The sequence below is a fragment of the Nannospalax galili genome, unplaced genomic scaffold, assembly GCF_000622305.1.
Source record: "Nannospalax galili isolate Female #2095 unplaced genomic scaffold, S.galili_v1.0 scaffold1311, whole genome shotgun sequence".
In the NCBI taxonomy this organism is placed as follows: domain Eukaryota; kingdom Metazoa; phylum Chordata; class Mammalia; order Rodentia; family Spalacidae; genus Nannospalax; species Nannospalax galili.
In genome coordinates, this window is record NW_008329527.1 from 14,535 (window position 1) to 31,987 (window position 17,453).

The 17,453-nt window shown below is 39.2% G+C and overlaps 1 protein-coding gene across 1 annotated transcript in view; it reads left to right on the forward strand.

The window, feature by feature from the left end:
- Window positions 1–17,453, forward strand: part of Tmem131 (transmembrane protein 131) — a 117,634-nt gene that overhangs the window by 9,839 nt on the left and 90,342 nt on the right. Inside the window, exons 2-3 of the mRNA XM_029565927.1 lie at window positions 6,076–6,159; window positions 6,503–6,571. Coding sequence (XP_029421787.1) covers window positions 6,104–6,159; window positions 6,503–6,571 — 125 coding nt within the window. The 5' untranslated portion in view covers window positions 6,076–6,103. The remainder of the gene's footprint in view (window positions 1–6,075; window positions 6,160–6,502; window positions 6,572–17,453) is intronic.

Sequence of the window (17,453 nt, forward strand, 5' to 3'; positions counted from 1 at the left end):
TAGGACTTTGAACATAAATGCATGTTGAATTTTGTCAAAGGCCTTCTCTGCATCTATTGAAATGACCATGTGGTTCTTGTCGTTGAGCCCATTTATGTGATTTATGACATTTATTGACTTACGTATATTGAACCATCCCTGCATCTCTGGAATAAAGCCAGCTTGATCATGGTGGATGATCCTTTTGATGTGTGTCTGTATGCGGTTTGCAAGAATTTTATTGAGAATTTTTGCATCTATGTTCATTAAGGACATGGGTCTATAGTTTTCTTTTTTGGTTGTATCTTTACCAGCTTTGGTATGAGAGTGATGCTGGCTTCATAAAATGAATTTGGAAGTCTTCCCTCCATTTCTATCCTTTCAAATAACTTAAGTAGTATTTGATGTAGATCATCTTTAAATGTCTGGTAGAATTCTGCTCTAAATCCATCTGGTCCTGGGCTTTTTTTAGTTGGGAGGTTTTGTATTACTGTTTCAATTTCCTTATGTGTTATGGGTCTGTTTAAGCTCTTAATCTCTTCTTGGTTTAGCTTTGGTGGTTCCCATGCTTTTAGGTACCTGTGAATTTCTTTTAGGTCTTCAAATTTAGTAGCATGTAAGTCTTTATAATGTTCTGGATCTCTTTGGTGTCTCTTGTGACATTTCCCCTTTCATCTCTGATTTTGTTGATTTAGAGGTGCTCTTTCTTTCTTTTGGTTAACTGAGCTAGCAGTCTATCTTGTTTATCTTCTCAAAGAATCAGCTCTTGGGTTCCTTGATTCTTTTGTATTTTTTTCTTTGTTTCTATTTCATTAATTTCTGCTCTGATTTTTTTGTTACTTCTTCTTGTCTTCTGGGTTTGGGTTTCATTTGCTGTTGCTTTTTAAGTGTGTTGAGTTGCAATGTTAAGTCATTTATTTGTGTTCTTTCTGATTTTTTGATGTAGGCACTTAGAGTATAAACTTCCCTCTAAAGACCGCTTTCAGCGTGTCCCAGAGGTTTTGTTGTGTTGTATTGTCCCTTTCATTTAGTTCAAGGAATACTTTTATTTCTTTCTTAATTTCTCTTTTGACCCATTGACCCATTCAGGGGTGTGTTGTTTAATCATCATGTGTTCATGTGGTTATTGGGGATTCTTCCGGTGTTGATTTTAAGCGTTATTGCATTGTGGTCTGATAGAATGCATGGAATTATTTCAATCTTTTTGTATTTGTTGAGGTTTGTTTTGTGCCGCAGTAGATTGTTGATTTTGGAGAAGGTTCCATGGCACACTGAATACAAAGTATATTCTTTGGTGCTTGGGTGGAATATTCAGTAGATGTCTGTTAGGTCCATTTGATATATGGTATTGTTTAATTCAGATGTCTCTCTGTTTATTCTCTGTCCTGTTGACCTCTCTAATGGTGACAATGGGGTATTGAAGTCCCCTAGTATTAATGAGTTGGGATTAATCTGTAGTACTGTAGTCCTGTAGTACTGTTTATATGAAGTTAGGTGCACCAGAGTTTGGTGAATATATGTTCATGATTGTAATATCTTCTTGGTTTATTGTTCCTTTGATCAGTGTGAAGTGACCCTCTTTATCTCTTCTGATTAGTTTTAGTTGGAAGTCTATTTTGCCAGGTATAGAATTGCAACCCTTGCTTGTTTCTTAGTACCATTTGCTTAGAATGTTCTTTTCTATCCTTTCACCTTAAGGTAGTGCCTGTCCTGGAAAGTGAGATGGGTTTCTTGCAAACAGCAAGAAATATGTATCATAATCCATTCAAAATGTCTGTGTCTTTTGACTGGGGAGTTCAGTATTTAAAGTTATTAATGAAAGATGTGTATTGAATCCTGTCATTTTTATTTCTGTTCACGTTCTTGATATAGCTGTGCATTTCCAGTTATAACTTCATTGAATTCTTTCCGTCACCCCTTGTGTATAGTCGTTCCTTTCTTCAGCTCTTTGTATTGCTTCAAGAACTCTCTGAAGGGCTAGTTTTGTGGACATGAATTCTTTCAGCCTATTTATGTCATGGAAGATTTTTCTTTCCCCTTCAACTATAATAGACATTTTGGCTGGGTAAAGTAATCTGGGTTGGCATCTGTGGTCATTTAGAGCTGGGAATACTTTGGTCCAGGCTCTAAGTTTATACTGAAAAGTCACCTTTATAATCCTGATGGGTTTTACTTTATATGTGATTTGTTTTTCTTTTGCAACTTTCAGTATTGTCTCTTTGTTCTGAACGCTTAGTGTTTTTACTATGATGTGCCATGGAGAGTTTCTTTTCTGGTCCCGTCTATTTGGTGTTCTATATGCTTCTTGTATTTGTATGGGCATATCTTTTTTTAATTTTGGGAAATTTTCTTCTACAATCCTGTTGAATACCTGGTTCCATACCATTATCTTGAGATTCTTCTCCTTCCTGTATGCCTATGATTAGTAAGTTTGGTTTTTTTATGGTGTCACACAGTTCTTGCATATTCCCTCCTTGGGTTTTTTAAAATTTTTTTATAATCTTTGCTTGAGTGGTCTGATTCGTCTACTTTATCTTCGAGTCTTGATATTCTGTTTTCCATTTCATTCATCCTACGTGCATTTCTTTAAATTCACTGAATTCTTTTATCGTGTTTATAATTGTTCTTTTGAGTTCCATGTCCTGTGTTTTCTCTTGGGAGTTCTCATTGTACTCCTTTAGAGGACTATTGGTACTTGGTGGGGATATATTATTTTAGTTTTTCATGTTATTGTTTTTTCTTTGTGACTTTGACATGTGAATTTCCTTCGTAGTTTCTGATCTTGTGTGAGACTCAAGCCTTCCTTTGTTGAGTTTAGATCTGCTTTTGTAAACTTTATGTGCCTTCGTGGTTTACTTGTTGGGCATAAAAAGCTGGTTGGTCTAGGCTTCAGGTTCTCTCTTCTGATTTTATATTGGAGTGGCCTAATTGCTTTTGTCTTCAGGAGTTCCCACAGAGGCCCAAGTGAGATGAGGCTTAGATGATTATCAGGCTTTCTCCTAAGTATGGGTCCCTCCAGCAAAGATGCTGCCCTCAAGAATTTCAGGACTGGGCTGGCCTGGGGGAAGGGCCCAGGATAGATGCTGGTCTCAGGAAGCTGGTGGCTGTGCCACCCTGGGAAGTAAAGGGAGGTGAGGGCGGGATCAGGCCTAGAGGGTTCCTGGAGGCCGCAGGGAGGAAATGGGTTGGTCCCAATGCAAAGGATCAGGAAGCATTGGTGGCTGTGGGTCAAGAGTTTAGCCCCGGTGTCTGGGGTGCCAAAACAAGAAATGGGCTTGTACCCAGCCTAGGAGGAGAGACTCAGCGGGGGGAGCTGGGAGAGTGAAAGAGGGTGGGGGAATCAAGGCCCGCTGGGCACTCTGGACTTAACCCAGGGAAGGTGCTGGGACCAGGACATGGGAGGCTGTGCAGGCCAGGGAAGTTTTTTGGTTTTTTTAAAGCAAGATAATACTTGTGTCAGCTTGGGTTGACTCAATTAAATATTAAATTATTCCTTAGATGTAGTTCTGCTGTTGTTTTGAAAATATGCATTTATGAAAGACTCATCTTTTATGCATTGTTTTCTCTTATATTCTGTAAATATCATTAACAGTTGCTGGATACTGCTTCTGTTGAGTATTTTACAGGAGGCCTTAGCACAAGGCATAAAAATCTAACATCTAAGGATTTTAAAGGAAGTGGAATTGTTGCTTACTGGTTTGTCTACAGTGATCATCCAGAGTTTTGGCCACCACTGGAAAATCTTAAGAGAATCTAGAGAAACTACTAGAATCAATTCATCCAAGGTTACTGTACTAGGATCAATACCTGAAAGTAATTTTCTCTGTGTAAGTGATAGCCAGCTACACCCAGCTACTTATATAACAACCTCTTATGTAAATCTCTGAAACAAGGCTCTGAAACATCTTCCCATCCAGCCCTTTCTTCTTCTAGCCCTCCTTTCATGCCATAGCTGTTATAGTCTTTATGTCATCTGTGATTCCTCTTTTTTTCCTCTCACAGTCTAAAATCAGTTCATCAGCCTGACCTTTTAGCTCTAACTTCAAAATACATTCAGAAAACTGCTGCTATTGTCACTTTTGCCTGGACTCCTAGAGTACTTCTCTGGCTTCCACTCCTGGGCAACTGCAGTCTGTTCTTCACACAGTAGTCTTTTAAAATATGTCAAATCATATTACTTCTTTGTTGTGACAAAATACCTGACAAGAAGCTGCTTAAGGGAGGAAGAGTTTATTTTGGTTTACAGTTGGAGGGAATATAATCCATCATGGCAGAGAAGGCGTGGTGGCAGGAGTAAAAGGCAGCTGGTCCCATTGCATCAACAGTCAGAAAGCAGTGTGTGAACAGGAAGTGGTGCCAGGCTACAGAACTTCAAGGTTCCATAACCTTCCCAATCAACGCCACTAGCTGGGGACGAAGTGATCCTCTGGGGCATGGTTCACATTCAAACTGCCATAACTGTACAGACTGCTTCTTTTATTTAGAATCATGCCCACACTCCTATTTAGACTCGGCTTTCTCTCTCCTTCCCTGCACTCAGTCCTTTCCACCTTTCTCTTCTTTAGCTTTCCAAATACATTCCTACCTTCTGTCCTGGCTCTCTATCATTCAGCTTTTGGTGCCTGTACCCCTCCTCAGTCTTTCCCTGTTTTCACCCAGTATGCTTGATTTGTCTTTATGGGCAGCTAGCCCCTTGTGTTGAATGAATGGGATGTGTGCTTTTCCACCCTGCCTGGCCACATTAGAATTACTCATTTGCAACTTAAAGAACATAATCTTGGTTCTAGGAGAGGAAAAACTTTATCTTAATTTCCTTTATACCTCTAGCATTGAACACAGATACTGATGTGTGTGAATTAATGACTTAGGTAATGACTCTAGGTTATTACATTTTCTTTTTCCTTATTTTGTTAGGTTTTAGATTAGTTTGATTTTTGACACTGCTAAAACACATGAGCTGAACAGCTTCTCTTATTTTAAAGGAGCCAGAGAGTGCTGTCATTCTTTCGTGTCCAAGAAGGACAGAAAGCAGCTATCTCTGGCCACTGCCCTGCAGAGAACTACCTTCTTGTTCTAATATCTGTAATTTTGTACTTTAGTACAGTATAATCTTATGTGTGCTGTTTTCTGTTTGTGTCATTTCTGTTCAACATACATATGTAGGGGGTGGTTATCAAGCAGCACAAAATACTCTAAATTGGTAGCACTCAAACTATTTTTGGAGTTTACTACTTTAAGTTCAAGTTACGCCACCATTTCTAATGTATTTCCTAGATCTAAATGATATCATAGCATATCAAATCAAATAGAAACTGTCCTCAGATATTTAGACTAGAACATCATATATCAATGTGTTCCCAACTCTTATTAAATACATGTTCCAATTCTTAGCAATTCCTATTCCCAAATTCATTTTTATTTCATACTTTGCCACTGAATTGCATTGTACTTGTAATTTTTGTCTCTGTATGTTGTGTCAAATATATGAAATTGTATTAACTACTTATTATGCGCTCTCAAAAATCTAAGAGCATATTAAACTATATTGTTACCAATTATATCATTCAAATAAATTCCAATGTTTGGTCTAGGGAGCGATTTCTATTTTCCCATTCCTTTGAATAAAAAAAAAAAATTCCTGGGGCTAAAGAGTTGGCTCAGCAATTAAGAGCACTGGCTGCTCAGTTCCCAGCACTAGGTTCAGTTCCCAGCACTTATATGACCACTAACACCCATCAGTCCAGGGAGTCCAGTGCCCTCTTCAGGCCTCCACTGGCATTGCATATACATGGTGCACTTAACATACATGCAGGCAAAACACTCATACATATAAAAAAGTTTCCCCTTTTCTTCCTTCATTTGTTTGTTTGAAGTAGGATTTTACTAGGTAGCCTAGACTGAATTTGAAATCACAATTCCCTTACTCTCCTTCCAAGTGCTGAAATTATAGGCATGCGCCACCACACCTAGGTCTTCATTTATTAAAACACATTTATTGTTTTCTTTTAATTTAAAAAAATGCACTGCACATTCCCAGAAGAACACTAGATTGCACTGTTTGTGTGTGTGTATATATGCATGTTTGTGTGTTCGCAGGTGCACATGTGTGTGCTGGTGCTCATGCATGTGTATGCTTGTGCATTTGGAGACCCGCGGACAACCTTGGCTGCCGTTCCTCAGGTACCTTCCACCTTGTTTTCTGAGACAGGATCTCTCATTGACCTGATTCACTGAGTAATGTAAACTGGCTGGCCAGAGAGCTCCAGGGCTCCGCCGTTCTCTGCCTCTTCTGCACTGGAATTACAAGTGTGTACTATCACACCCAGCTTTTTTTCATGGGTTCTGGGGAATCTAGCTCAGGGTCCTCATGCTTATAAGGCAAGCACTTTATTGACTGAGCTATCACCCCAGCCCCAGATTCTACTTTTCATAAAATGCTTTCTCATGACAAAAGTCAGGTGTCTGACTACAATTTAGAAAATTAAAGAATTGCTTCTTATATCCTTTTTCTTTTTATTTACAGTATATCTCTGTACCGGGGTAATTGCCGGCCCATACGATTTGAACCGCCAATGCTGGATTTCCATGAACAGTAAGTTTAAAATAGGGACTGTGTTTTCCCATTAAACCTAGGACTATCGTCTATGCATTTCTCTTATCTTTTGCCTACATTAGCTATGTGAGAAAGCTGCATGGTCAAATCATGAAAAAAGCAAATGATATTGAAGCCATTTTGAAACTAGGAAATAAGAATCTATTAGGAGTTCAACATAATAGTAACTTTCAAAGTTTGAATAATGCACCCCCTGGTTCAGAGGATCTTAGCTTTGAAATGGCATAAAACCTAAAGCCTTTTCTGATAAGCACTTCATTTCTGTTGTTTGAAATTGTTCTTGTGAATACATGTGCTTGATACATACGCTTTTGAAACACAAGTTCAGTACAACACCAAATAGTACTATCACCAATCCAAAGTGGAAGACAAAAGCAAATGCCAGATAGACTGGGCCCAGAGCCGAGGTGTTTCCTTAGACCACACTCTGGCTCATCTTCTAATTTGGGATTCAGGTTTCACACTTCTCTGATACGCAAGGGAAAACAAGTGTTTGTCCTGTTGGGCTCCAGCCCATCACAGGTAGACAGCATCTTACCTTGTTTCCTATGCCAGAAGAATTTTCAAAGGAATGTGAGGAAGCTGTATGTATGCCACTGAGTAGTCTGTAGTAGGAAGGTGCATAGTTTAAAGTTTGGTATGTGCCTTTGGTAGTATGTTTGACTCAGATGTGATCAGACTGTGCAATTTTATCTTTATTTCTCCTCATTAATAGACTGTAAGTAATTCTCTATGTTACAAACCTATCCTAAATGAAATTTTGTATGCTGCACGGTATTCTTATGGGTTTAATTATTCTTCTATTCTTGGGGATATAATTTCTTTCTATTTTTATACTGTTGCTATTGTGTCTATGCATAGAGGTGAAAGTTTGCATTTAAAATTTTGAGATTGATAAACAGGTAGATACTAGACTGTTAACTTCAACTTGATTTCTAGGGGCAAAATTAGTGAGTCAGGGTCTGGAGAGATAGCTCAGTGGTTAAGAGTGCTTACTGCTCCCTCTAGCCTCCATGAGCACCTGAATGTACGTGGTGCATGTAAAAGCACACAGGCACATACATCCATAAAGATAAATAAATAAATATTTTTTAAACATTACTGAGTCAAACAAAGGGTCTGACCCACTTTCCATTGTCACAGTGCTCTTTCCACTACTTGCTTCATGGCCATCTCCTCTGATTTTGATTGTATCAGTGTTTTTATATCTACTCTGACTAAACAAATCAAAATTATAATATTTATTGCTATCAAAGTTTTATTTAGCAATTTTTACTATAATAAGCACAGTAAGTTTAAGTAACTTGTTCATATCAGATGTAGAAATCAAATACGTTATTTATCTTTTCCAACCATGGTTGGGCAGTTAACTCAAGAATTAAAAGACACTTGCTGACAGATCTTCCAGATGATGGTATTTTTCCAGAATTGTGTATTTGGGGTAGGAGTGCAGAAAAGTGTGTGCACTTGGTTGTGCACTTCTAGATGGAGCCAGTATTTGGAATAGTCATTATGTAAGTAAAATTGACTTCTGTGGTATTTTGTTTTAAAGACCATAATGTTCAGATAGGAAATAAATGACTGTATTGTTCTGTGAAAGGTTTAAATACTTCTGGGGTCTTTATTTTCAATAAAATTCAGAAGAGGTAGTATCTTTATGAGGCAATTCTATCACAAGGGCTCTGCCTTTGTGAGTGGATTAATGCTGCTCTCTCAAGGGTAGTTAAGTCTCCCAAATGTCATGCCTTCTCCCCTATTAAATCAGATATCAGCACCTTGATCGTGACCCCTCAGTCTGCATAACTGAAAGGATGTGTGAGTGTGAATTACTGGAGATCAAACCCAAGGCCTGTTCATGCTAAGCAAATGCTTTACCACAGATTATATCTCAGGTCCTAAATTTCTATTCCGATTTTACAGCCTGTGATATTCTGTTAACAGCAGCACAAAATGGACTAAGACAGGCACAATGTTAATATTGCAAAAAATACAGATATTAATCCAATTACAGAAATATATCAGTCTCATTAAATGGAAAATATTTAGTGGAACAGGGCATATATTTAATGTTTATCAATATGATTAATTTTTTTAAGTAAAGGTTTTTCTTTCTCTAAAATTATCTTTGAGTATGATCTCAGAGTGGATAAGAATGGAGATTGATGAACTCCATGCATAGACTGTGGCATTGAGTGGTTTATGATATTCCACAGACTTGTGGGGGGGTGGGGGATAGAGATCAATTCATGATACTAAGTCTTTAAAACACTGAAAATTCCAATTTGAAAAAGTTAGCAGTGACTAGTCTTGAAATAGTCTCTCAAAAATTATTTCTAGTTTTTGCTTTATTTATTGTTTGGTTTGAGCTTTCTGTTTGGTTGGTTGGTTGGTCTGAGTGTATATTTGTGTGTGTTCATGTATGTGTGCACATAGATGCTTGCAGGTGCATGTGCCTATATGTAGAAAGGCCAGAGGTCGAAGTCAGGTATCTTCTTCCTCCCTCATTTTTTGACCTTATTATTGACAGGGTCTCACTAAACCTGGAGTTTACCGATTCAGCTAGAGTGGCTGGCCTGCAAGTTCCTGGGATCTGCTTGTCTCTTCCCTGGTGCTGGGATTACAGAGATGAGCTGTCATACCTGGCTTTTTAACATAGCATTTGGGATCCAAACTCAAGTCCCCTATACCTGGGTGGCAAATACTGTACCAACTAAGCCATTGCCCCAGCCCTTCATTTGTTTATTGAGGGAGTTTTCTAAATTTCATTTTGAGATAGAGAAATTTTCAAATACCTGAACTGAGACCAAAAATTTCTATCCCAAATTATTTGTTCCTCAGTTCTTTGAATGCCCCACCTCCAAAATAGGAAAAATTAGAATAAGGTTAAGCAAGGTTCTGAACTGATGATTTTAATCTGTTTAGGGAATGTTTCCTATTTTAATCATGCATTTCTTTGGGAATGGATAAGTACTTTGAACCCTTTTGCTTACTGTTCACTAAAACATACAGTTGCGCATAGTATATTCAGGAGGTTGAGGCAGGAGAATCAAAAGTTCAAGACCAGGCTGGGGTATAAACCAAGGCCCTCTTCTGGAGAGCCAAAAGGCCAGTGTAGTGAACATGTAGGTTCAAGCATTTTATAAACATTCCCCTCAAAGTCCATATGTGAATCCTTAAGAACTAGTAAAGACTTGCTAGGCCACAGGTTGATAATCACCACCACAAAACTTACTGAGATTTTGTTTATTATACTAAGCAGTACATGTTCACCGTAGTAACTTAAAAACAAAGTACTTCTCAGGGGAAGAAAGTGAAAAGTTGCTGATAGTCTAATTACCTAGAAACATTAAATTTGGACTGTTGTCATTTAACAGCTCCTATATATTTATATTTATTAAGTCACAAAAGCATAATCATGTTCTTAACATACTATTTTATAACTTGCTTTTTAAACTTAATATACTGTGAATTTTCTGTTGCTTTATTTTGTGATATTAAAGAACATCAAGTTATATGGGTGACTTGTCAAAAAAATTGCTTTTAATTGCTTGCATGTTTTGTGATCAGTGCTGAAACTAGTGATTTATATATATTTATTTATACATACCCCCACAACTGTTCCCACAAGAGAGTTTTAATGAAAAGACATGCATATGAGCCAGGCATCATGGCACATGCCTTTAGTCCCAGTACTTGGAGGCAGAGGCAGGCAGAGCTACATAATGAGACCCTGTCTTTAAAAAAAAAAAAAAAAAGACATGCAGAATATTAATGTTACCCTTTTAAGCTAAAGAATAATTTGGTGTGGTGAACTAGAGGCAACTGGTGGGAATAATAAAATCAGTCTCTGACTGGAAAGGAAGCAGATGGGATTTCTTATTGAGACTAATGCTGGTTATAGAGAAACTGAAAACTCATAAGCTAAGAGAAACTTGGTAAGATTTGCTGAAGATACATGAAAGGATTAATGAACTCCAGCAGAGTACAGACAAGGGTCAGTCCCTTCCTGTGCTAGTCCCTAAAGCCATACACTCTTATGCTGCTCCAAAAATGGGGCAACAAACAAAAAGGAAGGCTGTTTGCTGTGGTATGGTGTTTGGGCCCCCTACCTCTGTTCATATGTTGAAACCTTACCTGGAATATGATAGTATTGGGAAGTAGAGCCTTGGTGAGGAGGCCATGAAGGTAGACAGAGCCCTCACAAGTGGGATGATCTTAGAACTGCCTTGCCCTGTGTACCAGGTGAGTATAGCAAGAAGGCACCATCTGTGAACCACAAAGAGAGCCCCACCAGATGGAAAACGGAATGGCACCCTATGCTCAGATTCCCCAGTGCTAGAACTATGAGGAACACATTACTGTTATAACCCACCCGTGTATGGTATTTTGTGTCAGTATCCTAAGTGAACTAAGACATTGTTTTACCCTATTTAAAACATACCTGCACCCAGTCTAAGAACACTAAATGGAGTGTGTTTTACTTCACAAAAGATAGAGGTGATTTGCAGAAGGTAGCTCCTTATGGACAGATGTGAAACATATTAGAATTCATTTGGAAAAGCAGAACCTGCTGCAGATTTTAATGTGAGTGCCTGAGTATGTGTTTATGTATGCATGGACTTATGAGGGCTTGGTTTATATGGAGTGGTAAGTGCTTAAGCATTCTCAGAGTATACACAGGAGAACTTGGAAGGAAGATAATGAGTAGCTGAAACTTTGAGGTATGTCACTGAACCTTTCCATAGAGGCAGAAGATACTGAGCCAGTCAGAAGAGTTCCATGTCCATTTGCGTCTGTTTGGGAGCCTCTTAGCCCAAAAAAGCCCTAAACTATCTTTGAAAGGGCTTCCAAGTGATTCATAGGACCACCTAGAATAATCTCCTTTTCTGTTAGCTTAAGGCAACTGATAAGGAGTTTAATTATATCTGCAAAATCAACAGCACTTAAATTACTGTTTCAGCCAGTTGAAGAAGGTGTATGTATGCTACCCAGTAACTGCCTTTCTCTCACCTTCAGCTCTCAAGAGAGACTCACTTACAACTTAACTACCAGAAGTGTACTGGAAAGGAATTCTGGGGACTGTAATTTTGTCTCACCTAGTTGGCGTCACAGGGCCACTCTATGGATGTAGACATTGAGATTCCTGAATTGAGTGCTCTCGCCTCTAGAACAATAGTAGAAGGGCCTATGTTTCAAATAATTTGCTTAGCAAATTTAAAGCCTGGGTTCCTTTTTATTTATTTTTAGATTTTCATACAGTATATAGTTTGATAGTATTTAGAGTCCCCTCTCCTATCTGCATCTCTCTTCACTGCCCCCACCCAATTTGATGTGTGTGCATGCATATATATACATATATATGTATATATATATATACATATATATATATGTATATATATATATACATATATATATTATGAGCTATAGAGTCTGATTTATGTCCTGAAATGTCCTTCAGTGTGGTTTCATCCACTGGGCCCACCAAGAGTCCCATCCCTAAAATACTTTTTTTCTTTTTTTTTTTTTTTTTTTTTTTTTTTTGCGATAGGATCTCCTTGCAGCCCCAGCTGGGCTGGAACTCACCTGTATAGACCAGGCTGGCCTCCATCTCACAGAGATCTGCCTACCTCTGCCTCCTAAGTGCTGGAATTAAGGGTGTGTGCCGCCATATTCTGTGAACCCAGGTTCTTATGAGACTGGAAAATAGTTTCACAATGAAGAAACTGAAATACATTTTCACTACCGAAAAGCACTCAAGTGTTTTCAGGAAGTAGCCCCCTAAAGGAAATTGGATATTAGTTTCATCTTTATTCAAAGTTGCATGTTTTTGTTTATAACTTAGAAACCTAAAACTTGTTAGTTGATTGACATTCTTCCTGCATTGACCTCATTTCTTTCTACCTCCCAACATTCCTGCTTTTTCTTAAATGAGTATTAAGTGGAAAAATGAGATTAGAATACTATGTTCTAGAATGGCTCCTTGTCATGCCCCTTACCTGTGAGCATCACTCCCCACTTTTGTTCTTGTTAATACATCTCGAATTCTTTGCATTTATTCAACCCTTAGGAAAAGTGACTGTCCCTAGCTCAGGAGCAAATCCTGTTTAAGTCCATTGTAACAATCCCATTCTCATTTGGGCTCAGTTTACAGGCAGATGTGACCCAGCCTAGCTAATAATATGTGGGCAGGTCTACTAAGGAAGTTCTGGAAGGATTCCCCCTCCCCCACCAAACACACAGTTAAAGAAGACACAAGAAGCACCCCTTTGTATGCTGGATAATTGTATGTAATGGGTTGGGTGCTATGGCAACCATCGTGTAATCGATGAGAGGTGCTAGTGTAAGGCCAAAAGCCAGGGCATTTTTGTCTATGGGAAAAGGAGAAAGAACCTGTATCCTTGGCAATATTGTTGAGCTGCTGAGCTCTCAAACCCTGAACCTATCTTACCTGAGTTTTGTTGGGTGGCACTAGTCTTGTTTTGCTTGTTATTCTGTGGCGTGCATGGCACTCTTCCTCACAGATCTTTCTCTGTCTGCAACCTGGTGAACAAACAACTCTCTACATGTATCCCATATCCTCTACCCATCCCTTACCTATAGATACCTTTCTTTTCCTCTTCCATCCTCTGGTACATGACTGAATCCTAGTGTGTTTCCCCTGCCTCCTCACTCTCTGAGGCATTCTGGTTCCTCCTTTTTCCTCAGAGCACTCCTACGTCTTCTCCTGTTAATTCCATTAGTGGAAGGGATCCTACCAATTTCTACTGTCTGCTTTTCTGTAATCCTTACTCCTTACCCAGCTTCTCTTTGTTCAGGCCTCATCACTTCATAACTAAGACTATTGCTACCTGGATAGCATTTTCTGATTTATGATCCATGCCATCAAATATTTTCTTTTTTTAATATTTTATTTATTATTTTTATTTTATGTGTATGAGTGTATTGCCTGCATGTATGTGAGTGCACCTGTGTCGTGCAGTGCTGTGGAGGTCAGAAGAGGGCTTCGGATTCCCCTGGAACTGGAGTTAAGGACAGTTCATAGCCACCATGTGGATGTTGGGACTCAAACCTGAGTCCTCTGCAAGAGCAGTCAGTGCTCTTAACCACTGAGCCATCTCTTCAGCCCCAGCCATTAAGTATTTTAATGTTGATATCTTACTTTATCTCCCACTCAAAAAAGTCCTTTAATGGTTTCCTGTTGTTTCATGATAAAGTTTTTACATGCCCAGTACATCTGTGGAATGCTTCAGACCCTTTAATGATCTTTCTAAAGCTCTGAACAAAAATTAACTAGATCTTACATACATACATACATACATACATACATACATACATACATACATACAAAAAAGTGGAACAAATGATGATCATACACTGAACAAGTTTAGCAATTGTAATATTTTTGCCATATTTCATGTTTGTATGTATATATTCGTGTACATATTTTTGTGGGGGTGCATGTACACATGTGTATACATACATGAGGGGCCAGAAGTCAATATCAGATGTCTTCCTCAATTGCTCTCCACCTTTTATTAAAATTTTATTTATCTGTCTTGTGTATGCATGTGTGGAAATCAGAGGACAGTTTGCAGGACTTGGTTCTATCCTTCCACCCTGTGTCCTGGGGATAAAACTTGGGTTGTCAGACTTGGCAGTAAATGCCTTTACCTGCAGAGCCCTTCCACTGGCCCTTCCACCTTTTTCAGACAAGGACTCCGTCTGTGAACCTGGAGCTCAGTGATTCAGCTAAACTGGCTGGCCCTAGGGATCTTCCTGTCTCCACCTCCTCAGTGCTGAGATTACAGGCTCCTACCATTAAGGCCCAACTTTCTATGTTGGGGATCCAGACTCATGTTTGCACAGCAAGCACTTTGCCAACTGGGACACCATCTTTCCAGACCTTTGTTTTTCAAATCATCTGAAAGCAACAGGCCTCATGATGTTTGAGTCAGAATACTTTAGCAGTCATCTCCATGTACAGAGACATTCTCTATAACAAGTATACCATCATTAATAGCATAAGAAAATTGACACTAAGTACAGAATGTTATTAGTACTGTCTGTTGTAATTGTTTGATTGTAAATGCTAGAAAGCTAACTGAAACTCCTAAAAATGAGACTATGTGATTTGGCTGCCGCCTCAGGACAGGAGAATCCACATTTTCTATCACTACCAGAACAACTCTGTCTCTCACCTCTGCTCACTCTCTTGACCTACTATCTCATTACTGATAGCTTTTCCTACAAGGATAGAAAAACCCCTCAGACTGCATTCAGACTTGCCTCCTGCAGCTACCTTCCACAGGGAAACACTAGCTTCTGTTACTCTCGTGTGAAAAGCTCAAGAATAGAGCAGTTTTCATCCCAGCTGGAATCAGGTGTCCAGTCCATGAGGCAGCTGTACAGGAGGGTTTCTGGCAGTGGAAATATCATTAGGTGCTATTTCTTTGTCTGTGGGTTTTAGGCAGAGAGAGAAATCGTAGGATAGGCAGCTGTTCATATTGAAGATCATCACAGCCTCCTTGGCCTGTTAAAGCCCTAATGACAGCCCAGTAGAAGCCAACACTGCTGTGCAAAACCAGCCTTCCCATCTTGTCCCACAGAGGTAGAAACTGTCATATCTCTGCTTCCGTGGTATCATAGCCCCACAGAGGATGGATCCCTACCAAAAATTTGGTTTGGATATCAAGCCTAATGATGTCATACACATGCACACCCCAATGGGATATGGAAAAGTTCTCTAGAAGACACTCCTTGACTTAGGATGGGGTTGCACCCCAATAAACCCAGCGTAAGTTGAAAGTGTTATGATTTTGAAAATATAATTAATGTACCTAGTAACCTAGCCTCCCTTTTTCTATATTTTGCTATTTTGAGTTCTTTTTGGAGCTAGGACTTGACCCTGGAACTTTGTGTATGTTAATAGTCTCTGCTACTTACCCACATCTGTGGCCCAGCTTGGCCTCCCTTAAAAGTGCTTAGAAACTTACATTAGTTTATACTTAGGCAGAATCATCCAACACAAAGTCTATGTTGTAAAGTGCTAAATATCTAATGGAATTTGTTAAATTCCTCTATCCAAAAACACTGGCAATGCAGCACAAAGTAGACTTGCAGGCATGTTCAGTATCATAACATGTTATGACAAAATGTCATGAACAAAGTCCAAGAACTGCACAGTTAGGGCTGGAGAGATGGCTCTGCAGTTAAGAGCACTGGCTGCTTCTGCAGAGGACCTGGGTTCAGTTCCCTGCACACACATGGCAGCTAACAAACCTCTGTAACTACAGTTCCAGGGGATCCGACACCCTCTTCTGACTTCCTCAGATATTGCATGACACGGATGCACTTATACACATACAGGCAATACACTCATGCACATAAAATAAAAATAATAAATATATTTTTAAAACTGCACAGTTGAGGGACTGGAGAGGTGGCTCAGCGATTAAGAGCACTGACTGCTCTTGCAGAGGACCGGGGTTCAATTCCTGGCACCCACATGGTGGCTAACAACCATCTATCTGTAACTCCAGTTCCGGGGGAATCCGACTCCTTCTCCTGACCTCTGCAGGCATTGCACAACACAGGTGCACTTACACACAGGCAGGCAATACACTCATACACATAAAATAAAAATAATAAAATATTTTTTTTTAACTGCACAGTTTTTTTTTCACACAAAAATACCCTCAATATTTAAAGTGAGTTCATGATTTTGTGCAGGGTAGGCTCATAATTGTCTCCTTGTGACTCTGTGGCTGTAAGCTGTGGCTGCCTCCCAGTCTCCAGCATCGTGAGAGGGGATAGGACCACATAGCCCATGAAGAAATCCAGATTCAAAGTACAGCTTCCACTCAATGCATTTTACCTTTGTATCATTGTAAAGTTTTAAATGTGTAATTTGAGCAGTCGTAAGTTGAGGACCATCTACTTTTACATAGTGAGGTTTTCTGAAGAAACCATGACAGGCCTCCAAGCAAATAAGAGGGTTTCTTTGCTTCCATTGTAGTTAGGGGCTGAGATGGTGAAGGGAGCTGGGGTGGTGGTTTTGGTAAGTGGATTTTCCATCTTCTCACTAACCCTGAGAGCATGTAGGGTCATTTTATTCCCTTGCTCTGTGATGCAAATGAGGATGAGAGGGTATCGCCCAGATACCTTCGGAGCCCCTTAGGATGCTAGGAGACCTTCCCTCACTTCTTTCTAGAAAACCCCATACTGACTGCGCTCACTGCCTTGATCATCCCTACCACCCCTAGAATTTACTTCATAGTAAACTGATCAAATTAATGTTCTTCCAAAATAGGCCTTTCTGTGATTTTTTTAATTAAACTTAATCTTTAATGCTACTTTTAATTTCTTCTCCCTCCCTCTCTCTCCTACCCCTTCCTCAGACAACCTACTGCGGTGGTCTGGCCCACTTTTCCCCTCACCCAAGCTATTTATGCAGTGTTCTTAAATGTTTTCTCTTTCCATAACAATACCTTTCTTTCAAACATTTATCGAAAACACTAAAATGTTTGGGGTAGAAACTTGATTCATTGAATTGTTTCGTTTATATAGTAAGTGCAAAAAAGTTTAGTTTGAAATCTTGAATTTAAAAATTACATAATGCTTTAAAATGTACATTGAATAAATTGTCATTAAAAATGGCCAACAATGGTCAAGCAGGACCTTTGACTTATCTTCACATAGATGGAACTGGTAAAAGAGAGGAGCCAGGGGCTCCTCCCAAACCCATAGGACCCCTGAGGAACATATCCTCTAACGACCTCAAGAGTAAAAACGAATCAGTTTATCTGGTCCAATTGTATGTCCTTAAACACCCAAAAGGGAAGTATAACCAAAGATTAAAGGG